This window comes from Prunus mume, linkage group LG6, assembly GCF_029339155.1.
Source record: "Prunus mume cultivar Tortuosa linkage group LG6, ASM2933915v1, whole genome shotgun sequence".
NCBI lineage: Eukaryota > Viridiplantae > Streptophyta > Magnoliopsida > Rosales > Rosaceae > Prunus > Prunus mume.
In genome coordinates, this window is record NC_142703.1 from 3,005,007 (window position 1) to 3,022,959 (window position 17,953).

The 17,953-nt window shown below is 35.6% G+C and overlaps 1 protein-coding gene across 1 annotated transcript; it reads right to left on the bottom strand.

The window, feature by feature from the left end:
• Positions 1-8,126: 8,126 nt before the first annotated feature.
• On the bottom strand, positions 8,127-10,633 carry LOC103336240 (ethylene-responsive transcription factor ABR1). Its single transcript, XM_008239282.3, has 2 exons — positions 9,868-10,633; positions 8,127-9,265 (listed from the first exon to the last, which is right to left on the bottom strand). The coding sequence occupies exons 1-2, from the start codon at positions 10,430-10,432 to the stop codon at positions 8,436-8,438; spliced, it is 1,395 nt and encodes a 464-aa protein (XP_008237504.3). The 5' UTR covers positions 10,433-10,633; the 3' UTR covers positions 8,127-8,435.
• Between the last annotated feature and the right edge of the window lie 7,320 nt (positions 10,634-17,953).

Below are 17,953 nucleotides of genomic sequence, written 5' to 3' on the forward strand. Positions count from 1 at the left end.
CTAAAAAACCTATCTTTCACAAAGTTCAATCACTACGTATGTCTCTCTCGTCTCGTCACATTACGTAACGTATCACACAAGAAGAAAAAGACCGATATGAAAAACTCACATCGCATGTCCTTATGAGATTCACGCACATGTCAATGTATAACTGTTTAGTTTTAAATGATGCGTGGCTGAAGTGCCAAACATCTTCTTGAGGAGCTATCAAGCATGCCCCGCTAAACCCCAACTCCTTTTGCAAATTTTCCCACAAAGCGTAATGGTAGGTGAACTACCAAAAGTACCAATCATGATTCATCCCAACTCGTGAAACACAGCGCAGATTTTCGGGTCTTTCTCGTTTAGGTCATTTTCAATTTTAAAAAGTCCAGGAACCAAGAATTGTAGCACGTGTCTAAATATGTGGTTGCCAAGCGTTGGGTCTTCTCCCTTGTGTTCACCAAACAGGACACGTCGTGGCCATTGGATGTCTCTCCTCCTCTCCCTATGTGCCGCATGGCGTCATCAGCATTTGCTCCATCGGGTTGCTTCACACGCGGTACGTGGGACCCACACATATCGTAGTTTTGAGTTTTGACCTACTTTATTCGTGTCTCTTTTGAGTGTGCTCTCCCACGTGGACACTGCCTTCCTAATTGTAGAAAAAGGGATTCGTTTTTTATTTTTTTTTTTATTTTTATTTTTATACATTCTAGAGGAAAGAGAGCGACCTTGACTTGGATCATACGGAACTTCTATTTCAAAATAACCATGTTTTGGATTTGTGAAATAAACTATGAAATAATGATGTAACATAAACATATAATATGGAGGAATGGAACCTTTCATAAACGAATATTTCTTCTTGGGAGGGTGGAAAGGAAGGGAGGGGACGATTGTTTAGAATCTCTTCGGAATGTAGTTCAATGATTCGAACTATTTTTTTATATATATTTTTAAGCTCGTACTAGACTTTTTTCTTTAACTAAATATAAAATTATTACTTAATATAGGTACGTTTTTATTTTATGACTAGCTTATAACATATAAAAATAAAAAGGAGGACATTGTTCTTGGTACGTTTCTGATGAAAATAATAAAAATGTCTTTAGATTTAATTTGTTTATATTTCACCTACTTGTACCAAGATACTTGAACATCCCCTCAAATTGTTTTTTTTTTTTTTTTTTTTAATATTTACCTTCAACTTTTTTTTTAATGGTGAAAAAAATGTCTAAGATTTGGTGGCCTACTTTGACACTTACCCATAGCCTTCTATATGCATCGATGACCTCGACAAAGAATCCAATGTGAAATGGGCACCTGAGCTTAAAAAGACCAAAAAAGTTCAAAACCCTAAAATGATCAGATCAAGCAATCTGAAAAGAACACATCCAGAACGTTTTTTGTATATAGAAGCACGTTCTAATGGAAAAATTATTAAGAAAGAGACACTTTTCCATGGAAACGTAAGATCATTATTAGACATGTGCAAGAACCATAACTTTTTCGACCGGTGCCATAGCTCAAACTTTTTGCTTAAAATCTAATGATTTGTTTTATAAAGAAAACTTATAGATTATATAGTTTTCTATAAATAAAAGTATATATTAAATCTATAAACTAAAAACCAAATAGGTTTAACATAAAATAAATACATATTAAATGAAATAAACATATATATATTATAAAAATGGATATATATTCAACAACATAATTGAAATTGTACCTATTCAAGTTGTGCCCTACAATCCTTGAGAGAATACAAACAGACTTGAGAAAAAAAATATTTCTCTAACATTGTAATTTATGGTGGTCATATACATTAAAACCTTTCATTAAAACAAGATTTCATATTTCTCTCATGTATCGTAGTTACTAGTGGGCCATACATATGAGTTTTTTTACTTCAAAAACTACCCTGGGCTATAGCCCACCAAAGCCTTGTTGGTGGTTCCGCCAGTGGACATGCGGCTTATTCATAGTTGTAGGGTTCTTTTGACTCTCCTTTTGGTCTCACCGATTTATACAATTTTCAGTCTTTTTAAACAAGAAGAGAGTGTGTGCCCGTGGAAAAAGAAAAAGAAGAAACTTCACCACAAAAAAAACTATTAAGGGGTTGTTATTACGAATGGTCCTGAGCTTTTCAAAAGTTCTCATTTGAGTTCTTAAATTTTCAAATCAATCATTGTCACATCAATTGTTCATTCTCATCGCATTATGTCAAATATCCATTTAAATTGGTTGTTGTGACCAACATTAAAGGTGTTGTTTCGTCCACATACAAACGTTTTTCACGCATAACACAAAGCAATAGTTCACGCCTTTTGCTCAAGAAATAGTTCACCCCTTGCTGCAAGCTAAATGTGAAATCCTAAATAGAGATCAGATTACCTTAATAAGTAAAAACATGAATTGTAGGACTAAAATGAGCTATATATATTAATGAACATATCCCTTAAAGTTAGTCACATAATGATACGCGATCTTCTACTATAAAGAATAAATAAAAATTACCATTGGCACGTGAATTTCACGCGCCAACGGTATCGCTGACGTCATCATGACATCACGCATGATGCCACCGACAGCTCCCAATGGGAATACTCCACATTGCGTTTCCCGACGCTCCGATCGGTTTTGTCCAAATCTGACGGTTTTGAGTTTTTTGGCTAAAAAAATTGCAAAAATATTTTTAAAAATATCAAAAAATTTTGGATTTTTTCCCTATAAATACCTAAATATTTTATTCACTTTCCACACCAAATCTCCATACAACTCTTCTCCTTCCAATATTTTTTATTCTCTACTCATATTTTTCAACTACTTTCCATTTGTATCAAAAAACAAATGGCCACTGTTGTCGAAACTGGAGGCGCATGGACAACTCAGGAAGATATTGTGTTGTGTGAGTGTTGGATGAAAGTTAGTCATTGCTCGTGCAGGGCAATGTGATGAAGTTCTATCATATATGGAGAAAAATTCATGGAGTATTTGCTGAAAGATCAGGTCCGCCTCGGACGGAAATGGCCTTGGCCAGTAGGTGGAAAATTTTAAATAAAGAGTTAGGGAAATGGAGAGATTCCTTGGCAAAAGCAAGGGACAACGTTCGAAGCGGTCAAAATCTTGCTGATAAGGTAAAATATTTATAATTGTCGTTTTATTCAATTTAATGTTTTTTATCTTGCATATTCAAATTTTTTTTCTTGCATTTCCAATTTATTTATATTTTGTTGCATAATCTTTTTTTTTTTCTTGCATTCCCAATTTATTTATATTTTGTTGCATAATCTTTTTTTTTTCTTGCATTCCCAATTTGTTTATATTTTCTTGCATAATCATTTTTTTTTCTTGCATTTCCAAATTGTTTATATTTTCTTCCATATTCATTTTTTTTCTTGCATTTCCAATTATTTATTTTTAATAGATCCTACAAGCACAAATGTGGTTCGGTGCCATGGGGCAAGGCAAAAAAAGTTTCCTGAGTCACCAATGTTGGGAAGTTGGGAAGAATTGTTCGAGATTCAAAATTATTTCCAACGGTCCGTCGGTGTGTTGAATGAGACGTCGCTCCACGATTCGCCGGCAACCGATTAGCGATTGGACTCCCCAATGGATTAAGACTCACCACTCTCATGTGTGCCGAGACCTATTGCGAGAAAGGCGGCAAAAGCCAAGAGATGGAGCACTTCAAACAATGAATGTGCACAATTTTTGGAGCAAATAACTAAGAACGGCGTACTGAGAATTGAGAGAGACTTGAAAAGAGAAGAAGTGGACAAGGCACGACATGAAGCATTTGCAATTCAAAGGCAGCAAGCACAAGAACAAGACATGGAGACAAAGAAATGATAATCATGGCCTTGGATACGAGCCATATGTCTCCTGAAACAAAGTCCTATTGGAAGCTACAACGAAGGGATGTGATGAAAAGAAAACTTTTCCATGACGACGAACCTAGCAATACGGATTGGTTAAATGATCAAAACCATTAGGTTGTATTGAAATATTTGCCATATGTATTAGTTTGTTGTATTATTTCCCTTTTATTCAATAAAGAAAGCATTAAATAATGTGACTATTTATTAAAAACATTTGCACATCAAAACAAACCTTAATTTATTGCAAACAATACACAAAACAAAGCATATAACAAAGCATAATTCCAAACAAAGCATTTGACTTCATCCATTGTGATTGTCTTTCATCTCCCACAAGTGCTTGATCAAGTCAACTTGATGTATCTCATGAATATATGAAGATTGCATTTCCTGATAACGATCAATCATGGGGTTGTTGTATCGACCATCCCGAATTAACAGTTCGTGCTCCATTGGTTGTTCATTTGGTCTCATCGGCCTTTCATAAATTCTTGTCAACGCCGTGTTCATGGGATCGAGTTTGAACACCTCTAAAACATCATAATCATACTCATCCTCCACAATCATGTTATGAAGGATGATGCAAGTCATCATAATCCTCATCAAGCATCCGAGCAGCACCCTTAATAATTGCCCAATGAGCTTGCAAGACACCGAAACACCTTTCCATGTCTTTCCTATAACCTTCTTGAAAGACAACAAATCTTTTTTCCTTCTCGGATTGGGGATTCGGAAATGTTTTCATGAATGTTGTCCACCTAGGATAAATTCTGTCGGCTAGGTAGTGCGCACCCGAGTAGACGGTATTGTTGATTTGGTACGTGATCTATGGGAAATGACCTCGCAATACATCGTTGAACACCAGGGATTGACCAAGCACATTGAGGTCATTTTGAGATCCGACAACTCCGAAGAAAGCATGCCAAACCTAAGTGTCGAATGAAGGTACAGCCTCCAGAATTAATCTTTTTTGGCCCTTTCGATTCCCATAATCTCCTTGCCAAGCAATTGGGCAATTCTTCCACTGCCAATGCATGTAATTGATGCTTCCAATCATTCATGGGGAACTCGAGCCTTAACTTTTTGTACAAGCCTTCGGAGGTCCTTAGCCATAGGTTTGCGAAGGTACTCCCTCTTGTGCATATTTTCTATTGCATCACAGAATCTCACCAAGCACTCTATGATAGTTGATTTTCCCATCGGCGCAATCTCATCCACTTGCTCTGCAGATGCCCCATAAGTAAGCATCCGCAAAGCAGCTGTAAGTTTTTGCTCGAAAGAATACCTAAAACCCCAACAGTATCATACTTCTAAACAAAGTATGTGTCGTAATTACAAATATCATGCATGATTTTTTGGAACAAATAAGGCTACATTCTATATCTCTCTCGAAAATAAGAAACATGATATAACGAATTTGGGATAAAGTAATCTTCCAAGAGATTCTTACCGTGAGATTGCCTATGTCTATCCACATTTGGGCCACGACAATGGTGGTGTTGCCTTGATTTATTGAGCATACACATCGCTACAACCATTTCTTCCTCCTCTTCATCGGCCTCACGATCTTCTTCAGCACGTCTGCACTTAATTTCTTCCTCTTCTTGCTCTTGCCTGTCCAACACCCTCCTCAGGTTAACATTGAGAGTAGAATGTATTTTGTAAAATCTGATAAATGAAAGAATAGAAAGGATATGGTGTGAGATGTATGAGTTGAAGATGTAGTTTTATAGAGTGATTTAGAAGATAGAGATGACACGTGGCGTAATTTTAGAGGGTGAAAATCTTATCTGAAATTTGAGATTATAATTTTTAATAAATATCTGAAAATCTTATCAAACATAGGACACGTGGCGCAATTTTAGAGGGTGAAAATCTTATCTTAAATTTGATATTATAATTTTTTTAATTAATATCCGAAAATCTTATTTGAAATAAGACACGTGGCAATCGAGAATCTCATTCAAAAATCTTATCTGAAATTTGATGGACACGTGGCAACCGAAAATCTTATTCAAAAATTTTATCCGAAAATGTTATCTGAAATTTTAGGAGAGAATTTTATAATAAATAGTGACACGTGGCAACCAAAAATATTATCTGAAAAGCTTATCAAAATTAATGGTTAAGTATAAAAAAACATAGAAAATAAAGCAAAGTGAATGGTATTTGTCCTTACCCTTTGAGATGGAACCAAAAAAGGCAAGGCTGACACTATTCACGTGAATAATGTCAAACCTTGCCTTGCCTTTGCCTTACCCTTGCTTTTTGGGGTGGAGCTGCTCTAACATTGTAATTTATGGTGGTCATATACATTTTCTTTTTTCTTCAAAATCCTTTCATTAAAACAAGATTTCATATTTCTCTCATGTATCGTAGTTACTGGTGGGCCATATATATGAGGTTTTTTTCTTCAAAAACTACCTTGGGCTATAGCCCACCATAGCCTTGTTGGTGGTTCCGCTAGTGGACATGGAGCTTATTCATAGTTGTAGGGTTCTTTCGACTCTCTTTTTGGTCTCACCGATTTATACAATTTTCAGTCTTTTTAAACAAGAAGAGAGATGCCAACAGGGTCTAGCCTAGTGAAAAAAGGTCTTGATTTGTAGATTAGTGGAGGTTCAAACCTCCATGACATTTGGGAGTGTAAGTGAGAATCCCCTCTCCCCTTACAGTTTAGATTATCGGTCGTACTAAAAAACAAAAACAAAAGAGATTATCATTCATACCGATGGATGCTATTGTTATTAGCCTTTTTATTTTTTGTTTTTATTTTGCTTGTGCACCCATGGAAAAAGAAAAAGAAGAAACTTCACCTCAAAAAACTATTAAGGGATTTTTATTACAAATGGTCCTGAGCTTTTCAAAAGTTCTTATTTGAGTTCCTAAATTTTCAAATCAATCAATGTACTCCTTACTATTTTGGTCCACACATCAATTTGTTCATTCTCATCGCATTGCGTCAAATCTCCATTTAAATTGGTCATTGTGACCAACATTAAAGGTGTCGTTTCGTCCACATACAAACATTTTCACTTGTAACACAAAGCAATAGTTCACGTCTTTTGCTCAACAAGATTATCTGCTCCCCTTGATGCAAGCTAAATGTAAAATCCTAAATAGATAGCAGATTACCTTACTAAGTAAAAACATGAATTGTAGGACTAAAATGGGCTATATATAATAATGAAAATATCCCTTAAAGTTAGTCACATAATGATACTTGATCTTCTACTATAAAGAACAATTTATAATCATTCGGAAAACTAAAAAGAAAAACGATAAGATTTATAGAGATTTTTCCTCAATATCATAATTATATAGACTAAGGGCAAGCACTCTTTCCATAAAATAATGAAGAAAAAACAGTTGTTGAAGCTTGCTCTACATGTTAATTGAAATTTAGGCTTTGAATCGTCAATTCATAGGAAGCTTATGGCATGGATGACCTAATGTGATCCTATTTCTAAAAAAATTCTAAGAAAAATTAAACCATATCCACTGGTCAAATGAAGGACTGATTCAAGTGTTCCAATATTCTAATTCCTTATTCCCTTTGAATTCTTGAAATAAAATGTTAACGACAAAAATAGTACTCTACTTACTTGTTAACCACTAAGGCCATTAATTTAAAGAAACTATCAACTAAAAATGTTAAATTCGGTTATTCCCCTTTTCATGTTCATGTCTTGCCCAACTAGAAAATATTACAAATTTTTATCTCTTACATAATCTTGTTAGGCTCGTAAGAGGTTTGTAACTCAAGTGGTTACAAGTATTTACTAATGCATCTGAGGTTCTAGATTCGATTTCCTTCTCCTTCAATATCGCTTGTATCGAAAAGAAAAGAAAAAAAGTTCTTGTTAGGCTTGAGTCGAACTCGTAATGACCTGAACCTAACCTAAAATTGGTTGTAAGATGTGATACCAGAAAAAAAAAACAAATTAAAAAAACCCACCATAAATCTTGGTGGGTTTCAGTCTCATTCATATCCCTTCATATTTTGGATAGGATCCATCATGAACAAATTATATGCTATTCTAGTTTCATCTGATCGTCATCCACAGTTTTAGGTGTGAAGATCAACACAAACAGGGTATATTGGTAAATTCACGAAGGAGCATAAGATGAATTCCCATAACGCAAAGGATAACCATGACGAATCAAGATCAACATCAGCACAAAAAATTATTTTATTTACAAACAAAATGGAAAAAAGCATTCTTTAATTGATCTCTGGATGTAAAGCAAAATGCAGAGAGGTTAAAAAAATATTTCAACATCTTTCCATAGATAGTCACTGAGAAAAGAATGTAGACATAAAATCTTCTGAGAACAAACTACACCTAAATCCTAAGTACTGCCTTGTTTCTATCTCTTTGCTTTATCATTATATATTCTCTTTGCTGTTTGTGTTTCGCTTTACAATACTAGGATGACATAAACAACTAGAACAAAACTACGTGCAAAATACAGGGGTATATTTATATAATATATTAAAAATAAAAACCTAGTGACAAGAAAATGCTCTAATTAATAAAATAAAGGAAAAAAAAATTGTTCATGAAAGTATTAACCGGAAGAGGATGGGTTGTTGCCGGACTGTGACCAAGGTGGTGCTGGGAAATCAGAAGAACCACCGGGATTAGTCTGATTTCGCGGTGGACGGAAGAAACCAAGTTGCTGATTCTGATCAGAGAAGAACAGAGGAAATGAAGCAGAGGCAGAAGCAGAGGATGGCAATGTAGAAGAGGAACTGGAGGATGATGGTGGATTTAACAAGGAAGATTGAAGTGAAGCCAGTTGGGAATTGTAGTACATTTGCTGTAGCAAATTTGGAGGCTGTTGTTGTTGTTGTTGCTGCTGTGCATGGAAGTCAGTGGAGCTCTGAAGCAACTGAGAGTAGTCAAAGTAGTCTCTGAGAAAGTCAGAGGAGCCATGAAAGGGTTGGGGCTGGTAAAGTTGTTGTGGTGGTTGTGGTGGTGGCTGCAATGGCTGAGCAGATAAGATTGGAGCTAAATTGGTTCGTGCAGAATCTGAATTGAAGTTTTGGAGATTTGGTGCCTGTGGTTGGGGATGTACAAGCCTGACATTTTCCGGGAAGTTGAGTTTGGCTCTGTTTCCTCTGAATCTTAAAGCAGCTTCATCGTAGGCTCGAGCGGCGGCCTCCGCCGTGTCGAAAGTGCCAAGCCAGACTCTTGCAGCCTTATGTGGATCACGTATCTCAGCTGCCCATTTTCCCCATGGCCTTTGTCTCACTCCCCTGTATCTCCTCCTCCTCTCTCCGGGCTCTTCAAATGAAACAGTTTCTGAACTTGATGGTGTGGATGGTACGGCAGAGGCTGCGGTGGCGGCGGAGGCGGTGGTCGTGGTGGTGACAGCATTCGTAGCTTCTTCTGTCACTGTATGTAAAAATATGTTGATAATTAGTATTGGAATAAGAAGATTTATATATTGTATATATATAAGTTATACCATATTGAGATGGTAAGCTTACATGGTGGAAGACACTGTTTCATTGTCTTTTTTTTTTTTTTTTTTTTTTAAGAATAATTTTGAAGGTGGATTGTAATATTCTTCTCTAGAAAGTTGATAGATTAGAAGTTCTAATCTTCCTTACTTATGCTAAGTTTACAACAAACTGTATGCAGCATGCAATATCAGAAACAGATATTAGCATGTTATCATATCAGCAAGAACTTAGGGAAAATAATAATATTTACTGTTATTTTATGTAGAATACTCTTCAAATCTTAACAAAAAAGGAAAAAAAAAACGAAAGGATGAGGAAGAAATTGTCTAGGATTAAAGATTGTTTAGATAAATAAGTTCAGAACAAGCTAGAGTTTATGATGAACTTGAAGACCAAAATATTTTGCTTCAAACTTTTTGCAGAAGCATTGATGTTTTTAGAAGATAAAATCAAAGAAAAAGCAAGTTCAAATTAGGAAAACAAATAGAAGAAGTGAATGAAAGTTGATGATTTGGATGATTGAAAACAGACCTGTTGCACCAGATGAAGACTCAGCTTGTGTTGTTGCTCTGAAATCACCATAGCTTCCTCTGTAAACTCTGTTAGCAGATTCCATGAATTGGGCCTGAGCAGCAGCAGCAGCAGCAGCTAAATCTTCTTCACGCCCTCGTTTTTGGCCAACCCAATTACGAGAACCAGAGGGAGAGGGACCAGAAGTAGATGAAAAAGCTGACAAAGGAGAAGCAGAAGGAGAAGCACAAGAAGAAGAAGAATAAAGTTGGCCAAAACTAGACGTAACTCCACCGCCTCCAATATGTCCCCAGCTGTCACTGCCTCTCTGTCCAGAAACGACATGTGTTAAAGCAGATACCATTGCCGACATCTCCGTTGGCCGACTGTACCCCAAAAACATTGTCGGCGAAACGTTCTGGTGAGGTAATTGGTTCATTAATTCATGATCAATATTTCTAGCAGCAGCTTGTGGCTGTTCTTCGTATGTGTAGGCTTCTTCGCCATGGTCGTCGTCGTTTGAAGATTCGAACCTGTCGTATTGACCGCCTGAGCTCCTCTGGTTCGCCACCTTCAGCAAGCACATGTAAACCCCAGCTGCTCTCAGCTAATTCAATCTGAAATGATGGCGATGATTGATGATGATATTCGAGGAAATTCAGGCTGACCCAGATCGAGTTTTGACAAATTATGAAGACCCTTTTGAGAGCAACGGCTATATATATATGGTGATACACAATTCAAACTTGACGAGCCGCCATTAAAATAGTGCAGCTGGCTGTTCCTATTCTTCAGAGACCTTGGTTCATCGAATACCATGCACCTTTATTGAGTTTTTCTCTTTTTCTTTTTTTTTTCTTTTTTTTCTTTTTTTCTTTTTCTTCTTTTTTCTTTTTCTTTTTTTGTGCAATTAAAACTTGTGGTTTTGCAATTTCTTATTTTAGATGTGATTTATGCCCAAACCCCCCAAAATGTAGATCGCATAAACCGACTATAAGGTGGTGGAGACTGTGTTCACACACAGCAGGCTTCTGTCGGTGTACTTCTTTCGGGGAGAGAGAGATTGAAAGAGAGAGAGAGAGAGAGAGAGAGAGAGAGAGTTCATGTTTGAATTGAGTTCTCCATTGCAAGACTATATGCCGACATGTAATGCTTGGAATAGCTTATAGTACTAAGTACTGTTGGGCTTCAGTGATTAGCCCGTAATTGGCAATTTGGCAACATGGGCTTAATTGCACAAGTATATTCTTTTCCTTTTTCTTTTTTTATATTATGGGAATGGAAAAGTATTATTCTTAATTATTCCTTAGTCATCTACTTTTTCAGGTGGGTTTAGTTCCATAGTTTTTTCCTCGACTCGGATTAGAGAAATTACAGTATTGGAGTATGTTCACGTGTTATAATATGAGTGGATAACAGAATTAAAATTTCTCACTTCTAAAATATAAAATCAATAAATATATCCTTATATTATAATACGTGGACGAATTATACAGCGTATTCATACTCCAGTACTATATTATAATTACTAATAGATTGAGATGAAGAAGTAAAACCCAACTCGATAAAGGTAACTTGGGCAACTAGTTCATGCATCATCATGTTTGGTGCGACTTTGCTTACATTAATTTATATTGTAATTGTGAACAAGAGCAATGCTATGTCCTATTAATTTAAATGGTGGGAATTCTGAAAAATTCTCCTGCCTAATAAATTAAGTCCTGTTCAATTTGTTTGTTACACTTCACGTTCTAATTGGCATCTTTTTGGATTTTAATATTCAAAGCATATATGGGAGCACAACAGCAAAACAATAATGAATATTTCTGTACATTTTAATTATTGTTCTTCATCTATTCTCGAAGATTGCTTTTGGAAGGTTTCCTTGGTCCAAAAAGGATCAATAGATGAAAAGTCAAGGAAATTGCGATGCTTTTTATTTTATTTTTTGTTAATGCTTGACTCTACCATTTCATGGTTCAAAGTTTGTGTAGTTCAGTCAATATGCGCCAATACAATTATCACTTTGTATTTAAATTTTTTGAAAAAAAACCTTCATGGTTGTTGTGCAACAGTGCAACCAATTGCATAAATATTCTTTTTTATGAATGCACCCAAAAAAAATGTCAACCCCCTACTTATGATGTTGTGAACTACGGATTTTTTTCGTTTTATTAATGAGAGTTGGGGATTTCGAACTTAGAATTTTAATTTAAATCCCGTTTATTTATCGCGCACTTTTGTTTGATCAAATAAATTACATAATATAAGTGAAAGGATAGATTGAATTTCAAATCATATTTTCTTCGATTGAATTGAAGAAATTGAGGACTTTTTCTTTTTCTTTTTTGGGTAGGGTAGTTGACGAAAATGTAGTTCACATGTAGGACTGTTATTATAGTGGTTTTGCCGATGGTGTAAAATGCATGTGCTACACATCCCATTTCTTTAATAGGACATGGCATAAAAATTCAAATTGAAATATTCAAAATGAACTATTGGGTTTTGTTTGTTTGTTCGTTTTTTATTGATTATTTTATGGGTTTTTTTTTCAATAGTACAGTCAAAGCACGTCTCCCCTCCCACATTCACCCTAGTGGTGGTCTACGAAACTCCATAACCAGTTTACAATCAAACTCAAACATCTCACCCCCAAAAAGAGTAATTATAGTAATATGTACACGTAGTACAGTCACGTATTATAATATAAAAAGATATTTATTAATATTATTTTTTAGAACGGAGAAATATTAACTTTATCGTCCATTCATACTCTAACACGTATCTGGTCGTATTATTCTATGCTTTCTCTATTTTTTTATAAATAAAAAAACAATCAAAATATAAAATCCTGAAGTTGAACTCCTACCATAGATGGATACATCGATCAAACTTGGTCAAAAGGTTGACTAAGTCAGGCCCATAGTTGGGCGAATATTGCCATAGATGGAAAATTAACAAAAAGTCTACCACATAATATGAATGTTTATAAAATTAATCAAGAGTTGTAGGTTGCTGTTAAATCTAAACCTACTTGGTTTGGCCGAGCTAACCCATTGTGCAGACTTTAACGGACCCTAAGCTTGTCCACGTTCAATATTCTTTATGACGATTCGGTGGGGCTTGTCGTTTTGAGGCTTGATGTGGAAGGGACCTTATAGCTATTAGGGATAATGACAATCAGTGATTTATCGCAGATAATAATGTCAATGTTGACTTTGGTCAACCATTCATATGACACGTGGACTAATGGGTGCAACTAGGAGGGGATGACTTCAGGATTTTGTAGAGATGGTCCAAGAAAGAATCATTCACGCCTGGTGCACCCGTTATCTCCAAAGTTTCTTCAGAGATTGGTAACCTGATGTTGACAATTCACAAGTATATATGCCATGGTTGAGAGCGTGTTGTCCTTTGGTTCTGAATGTAAAAACTGATTGCAAACCAGCAAGCCACATCAACAGGTATGGAATTCTGATAACTTGGTTGCGTCACAATGGCACGCATATCAAGAACTCAACCTTAATCAAGATAGATACAATCTAGACTCCCAAAAGAATTCCCTAAGTCTAATCACAACAGATATCACAGATAAGATCACATGGGAAATTTTTCACAACTTGCAAGTGATTTTTTCACAACGACAAGCCTTGACCAAAAGTACCAAAATAAAGGGATAAGCATCACATTGTAGTGAAGGAGCATTGAACCAATGACCACTAAAACAAGATAACTATACTTCACCACTATGTCTTCGTGAAAAATATTTGTTCTCATTAATTTTATTATTCATGGCATCAATTCATGATATATATTTTTTTAGTATTTTTATATTAGATCATGTGAGGGTTCCAATTTAAATTTCGCACAGGATCCTCAAAACTTTAAAGGCAATCCAGCCTCTACCTAGATCCCATGCTTAAGCCTACTACCTCAAAATTCGTCCCGAGTGCATATAGCTACTAACACCTTGTTTGGGAAAATGAACAGACAAGTATTGTACTCGTCATTTAAAAGATGCATTATTTGAAATTTTGATAATCACATCTTCTCAATTTTAATTTTCATTTAATAATTCTCAAACAAGAGCCCTTTATATATAAGCTTATTTGAAAGACATTTTTGTAGAACCCACCACATATTGTATTTCAATGATTTGAACCGTCTAGTTTTTAGATATTATCTCAAAGATCGTCTTTGCAAAAAATCACTTGAATCCGAAATCATTTGACCACTCAATTAGGTGGTTGTTAGTATAGTCTTTTTTTAAAGCACTGTGTTCTTCTATTTTGTTGGTCTCAATTAGATGCCTTAATGATTTTCAATTTGCATGATTTTAATAAAGGAAGATTTATGAATGAAGATTTGAAAAATAGATAGTTTAGATCGTTGAAAAAAATCGTAAAAAATCATAAAGGGTGTCCCTCAATAGAAGGGGAGTTTGAAGCATTGCAAAGAGAATTTATTTATTTTGGTTAAAAAAAGTTTAGGGGGAGGGGAGGCTACCCCATCCCAGAACTAAGGCATATCAAGGTCTCTTTGAAGACTTACAGAGGGAGTCTTAGCCCTTTTTTTTTGTTTTTACAAATTACTCACCAAGAGAGATTGTCAGCAACGGAACTCGAACTTAAGCCTTAATAGCGAAGAGAACAATCCTTACCAACTCAACCAACCTTTGTTGGCGAAGCGTTGCAAGGAGATTAATGTACGAGAGACAATAGCAATATAGCGCATAGCGAATTTGTTGTATTAACGACATAAAGTAGAATTCTAGCCTTGAACTCATTTAGGTTTTTACTCATTCCTTCGGTTTACCACCTTTTGCCATCAATCGTATTACTTGTCCTTTCATTTTACATCTCTGCCACTTAAACAAAGCGGCTCATGAGTTCATTTTCATTATCACACGTGTTTTAAAAGCTGATATGCTTTCCGTTAGATTTCGGCGGCCGAAAGTTGCAGTCGGCAGAAGAAAAAAAAACCTAAAATGTAACTTGGGAGTTTATGAAGATTTGCCTATGTAACATCCAAAGCCAACCAACCACAACCGTACAATTAGTGAGTGACCCCATGTCTACCGTAAATGCATGCACATTACTACCAAGGCTTCAAATCAAATCATATTTTTATTCATAAAAAGAAACATAAAATAAAATAAAATCAAGCCAAATTCTTCTTCTTCTTCTTCTTCCTTTATTTTAAACAGACTTAAGCTCAACTGCCCTCACAACTTTGCCCCTCCACGTTCTCTTAGAAGACTTTTATCAAACACCTTATTGGCATTGCCGCATACTCTGCCTCCTCTTTGGGGCATTTCGTCAAACACCTTATAGGCTTTGTCCCCATATACTTCCAAAAAAACAACAAATTACCTAAAAAATTTAATGGGTGGATCCCATATTGATTGAGGGCGTGCCTTCCCTCGTCCCTCACTGGATTCGCCAGTGAAAGCAAAGAACATCTTTCAAATGGGTGCTGCAGCCTGCAGACACCGCTGAAAATATCCTTTATGCACGTGGTTTATTTAAATATTATATATATAATAAAAATATTTAAAGGAAGAAACCTACATAATGAAAAGAGACTAGGTCAAATTGTCGAATAGCTCACCTTTGAAGACGGGTTGATTCTAGTTATTTATTCTCCTCGTATAATTTTATTTTATTATTATTTTTTTTTAAATCTGAACGTGCAATATTACTTTCCTGATTTTAAGTAGGTTAGGATTAGATAGCCACTTTGGGTTATCACATCATACTTAGAAAGAAGGCCAAATAATCTTAATTTAACTTTTATCGGCGGATTAACAATGATTTTGGACCCAAATTAAAGACAAACTTGTGACTGTGTTCTTGTCCTACCACAACTGGGTGGTGGAGCCTATCGAAGCTTAAAAACAAAACTTTAATGTTAATCTTCAGCTGGGAAGCTGGCAAATTCTCTTTAACCTAAAAAGAAGCATAAATAAAGCATGCCAAGTATGAGAAAAATAAGCAATAAACAATATAAACAAGATTTTGATCAAAAGAATGATGATGTGATCAGGGACGTACCCCACTAGCATGCTAACCTGGGTTAAAGCCCAGGCAACCTGTTTTTTTTTTTTTTCTTTTTTTTTAAAGACTAAATTAATACTCTAGACTAGGTCATTTAAATAAATAAAAAAGCAAAAAGTCATTTTAGGTTCATGTGATTTCAATTTCGTCATTTTTATCCATGTGGTTTCAATTTAAAGCAATCTAAGGACAATTCCCAATTTTTGATACTTATTGAGGGCCATTTCGGTCCAAACTTGCAGCCCCTCCCCAACCACCCTACAGCCACCCAACAACCCCTCCAAAAACTTCTCTCTGTTGTAAACCCGCAACAAACAATGCTCCATTTGAATTTTTGTTGATAAAAATTATGGCCATCTATACATAAACATCAACTAACAAAATCATAATCGAGCGGGTCTCAGGATTATACAAGGGAGATACATTTCTTTATTTTTTTTCTGAACCCAAAGAAAAACTCACAATTATAATCATAATCTATCTCATTTCTTCATAAGGGATGAAGGTCATCTCCAACCAAAAAAGAAAAACAAGGTAGCCAGAGCAAGTTTGCTTCGGTCTTTTGTAAGCTTCAGAAAAGTAGCCTAGGATTACAACAATGCCATCAATTGCAGCTCTTACTGCAACTTGTGCCAGTGTCACAACCTTTGATAGTTTCTTATTATGTAATTCAACATAATCTCTAAAAAAATTGTTGATGAAGGTTGTATAAATGGTACATCTCTTTGTACATCTCCAAGAAGAATTGTTTGTTGCTGGTTTAGACAATGAGGTTGTCAATGTTTACAACATGGAGGAGTTTTTGGAGGGGCTAGTGGTTGTGGAGGTGGTTGGGGAGGGGCTGCAAGTTTGGACTGAAATGCCCGTCAATAAGTATCACAAATTGGGAATTGTCCTTAAATTGAAACCACATGGACCTTAGTGTTAAAAGTAGTAAACCATAGGGACAAAAGTAACTTTTTGCCAAATATTATTAACTAATCCCACTAGAATTAGGCTGACCAATAAATAAATAAAAAGAACTAAACCCCACAGTTATTAACTAATCCTGCTACTGTGCCCATCTATTCCAAAATCACTACACTAACCTCTAAGGGTGGGCTCGATCTGGGATGGTTCGGTTTTGGGCTCAACTTGAACACCAAACTATAGGCCTCGGTTTGGCTATTTTGAAAACCGAAACCAAACCATAATTGATGAAAACCGACCACTTCGGTTAACCGGACTTGGTGGGTTGGTTTGGTTTGATTTGGGTGGCTTTCTGAGAGAGAGAGAGAGAGAGAGAGAGAGAGAGAGAGAGAGAGAGAGAGAGAGATAAAAGCGATGGAGAGAGGGAAAGATGGAGAGGAGAAGAAGAAGAAGGAAAAAAAGAGGGAGATGGGGAGAGGGAGTGAAGACTAACGTAAGAAGGAGAAGAAAAAAAATAGAGAGAAAGGGACTGATGGAGATATGACAAATGGAGAGATGGAGAGAGAAGGAAAAAAAAAGATTGAAACTATATATTATATATATATATATTTCTCTCTCCTTTAAAAAGTTTTGGTTTGGGCGGTTTGACTGGGTTACCAATTTGAATGCCCAGTCCTACTAAGCATAGACATTCCCTCTCTCCTTTACCAAAAAAAAGAAAAGAAAAAAGAATAGTAGCTAAGCTAACTCTTGCTCTTCAACAAAAAGGAAAATTATGCATGTCCTCTGACTTAATTTAAGCAAACTAAGGTAATATTCCATTCTTCATCTTCTTTTCTTTTGAAATTTTAGATATTATTTAGGGTTTATGAAGTATCAATGAAATTTTAGGGCTTATTATGTCCCCCCTTGTATTTTTTGTTATCAATGAAATTTACTCGTACTGTTGAGTTTTCAATAGGTACGTAAGGTAAATTTAGTCCATGCCATTTTGAAATCCTGGGTCCGTCCCTGGATGTGATTATTAATTCAGGACCAATCACTTTTCTTCGGAAGCAAAAAAAACTTATATGTAATGGGAATAACATTGTTTTGCTATTTCTGATCGATAACACAATGACATGTGGAAAAGTTATCTTAAG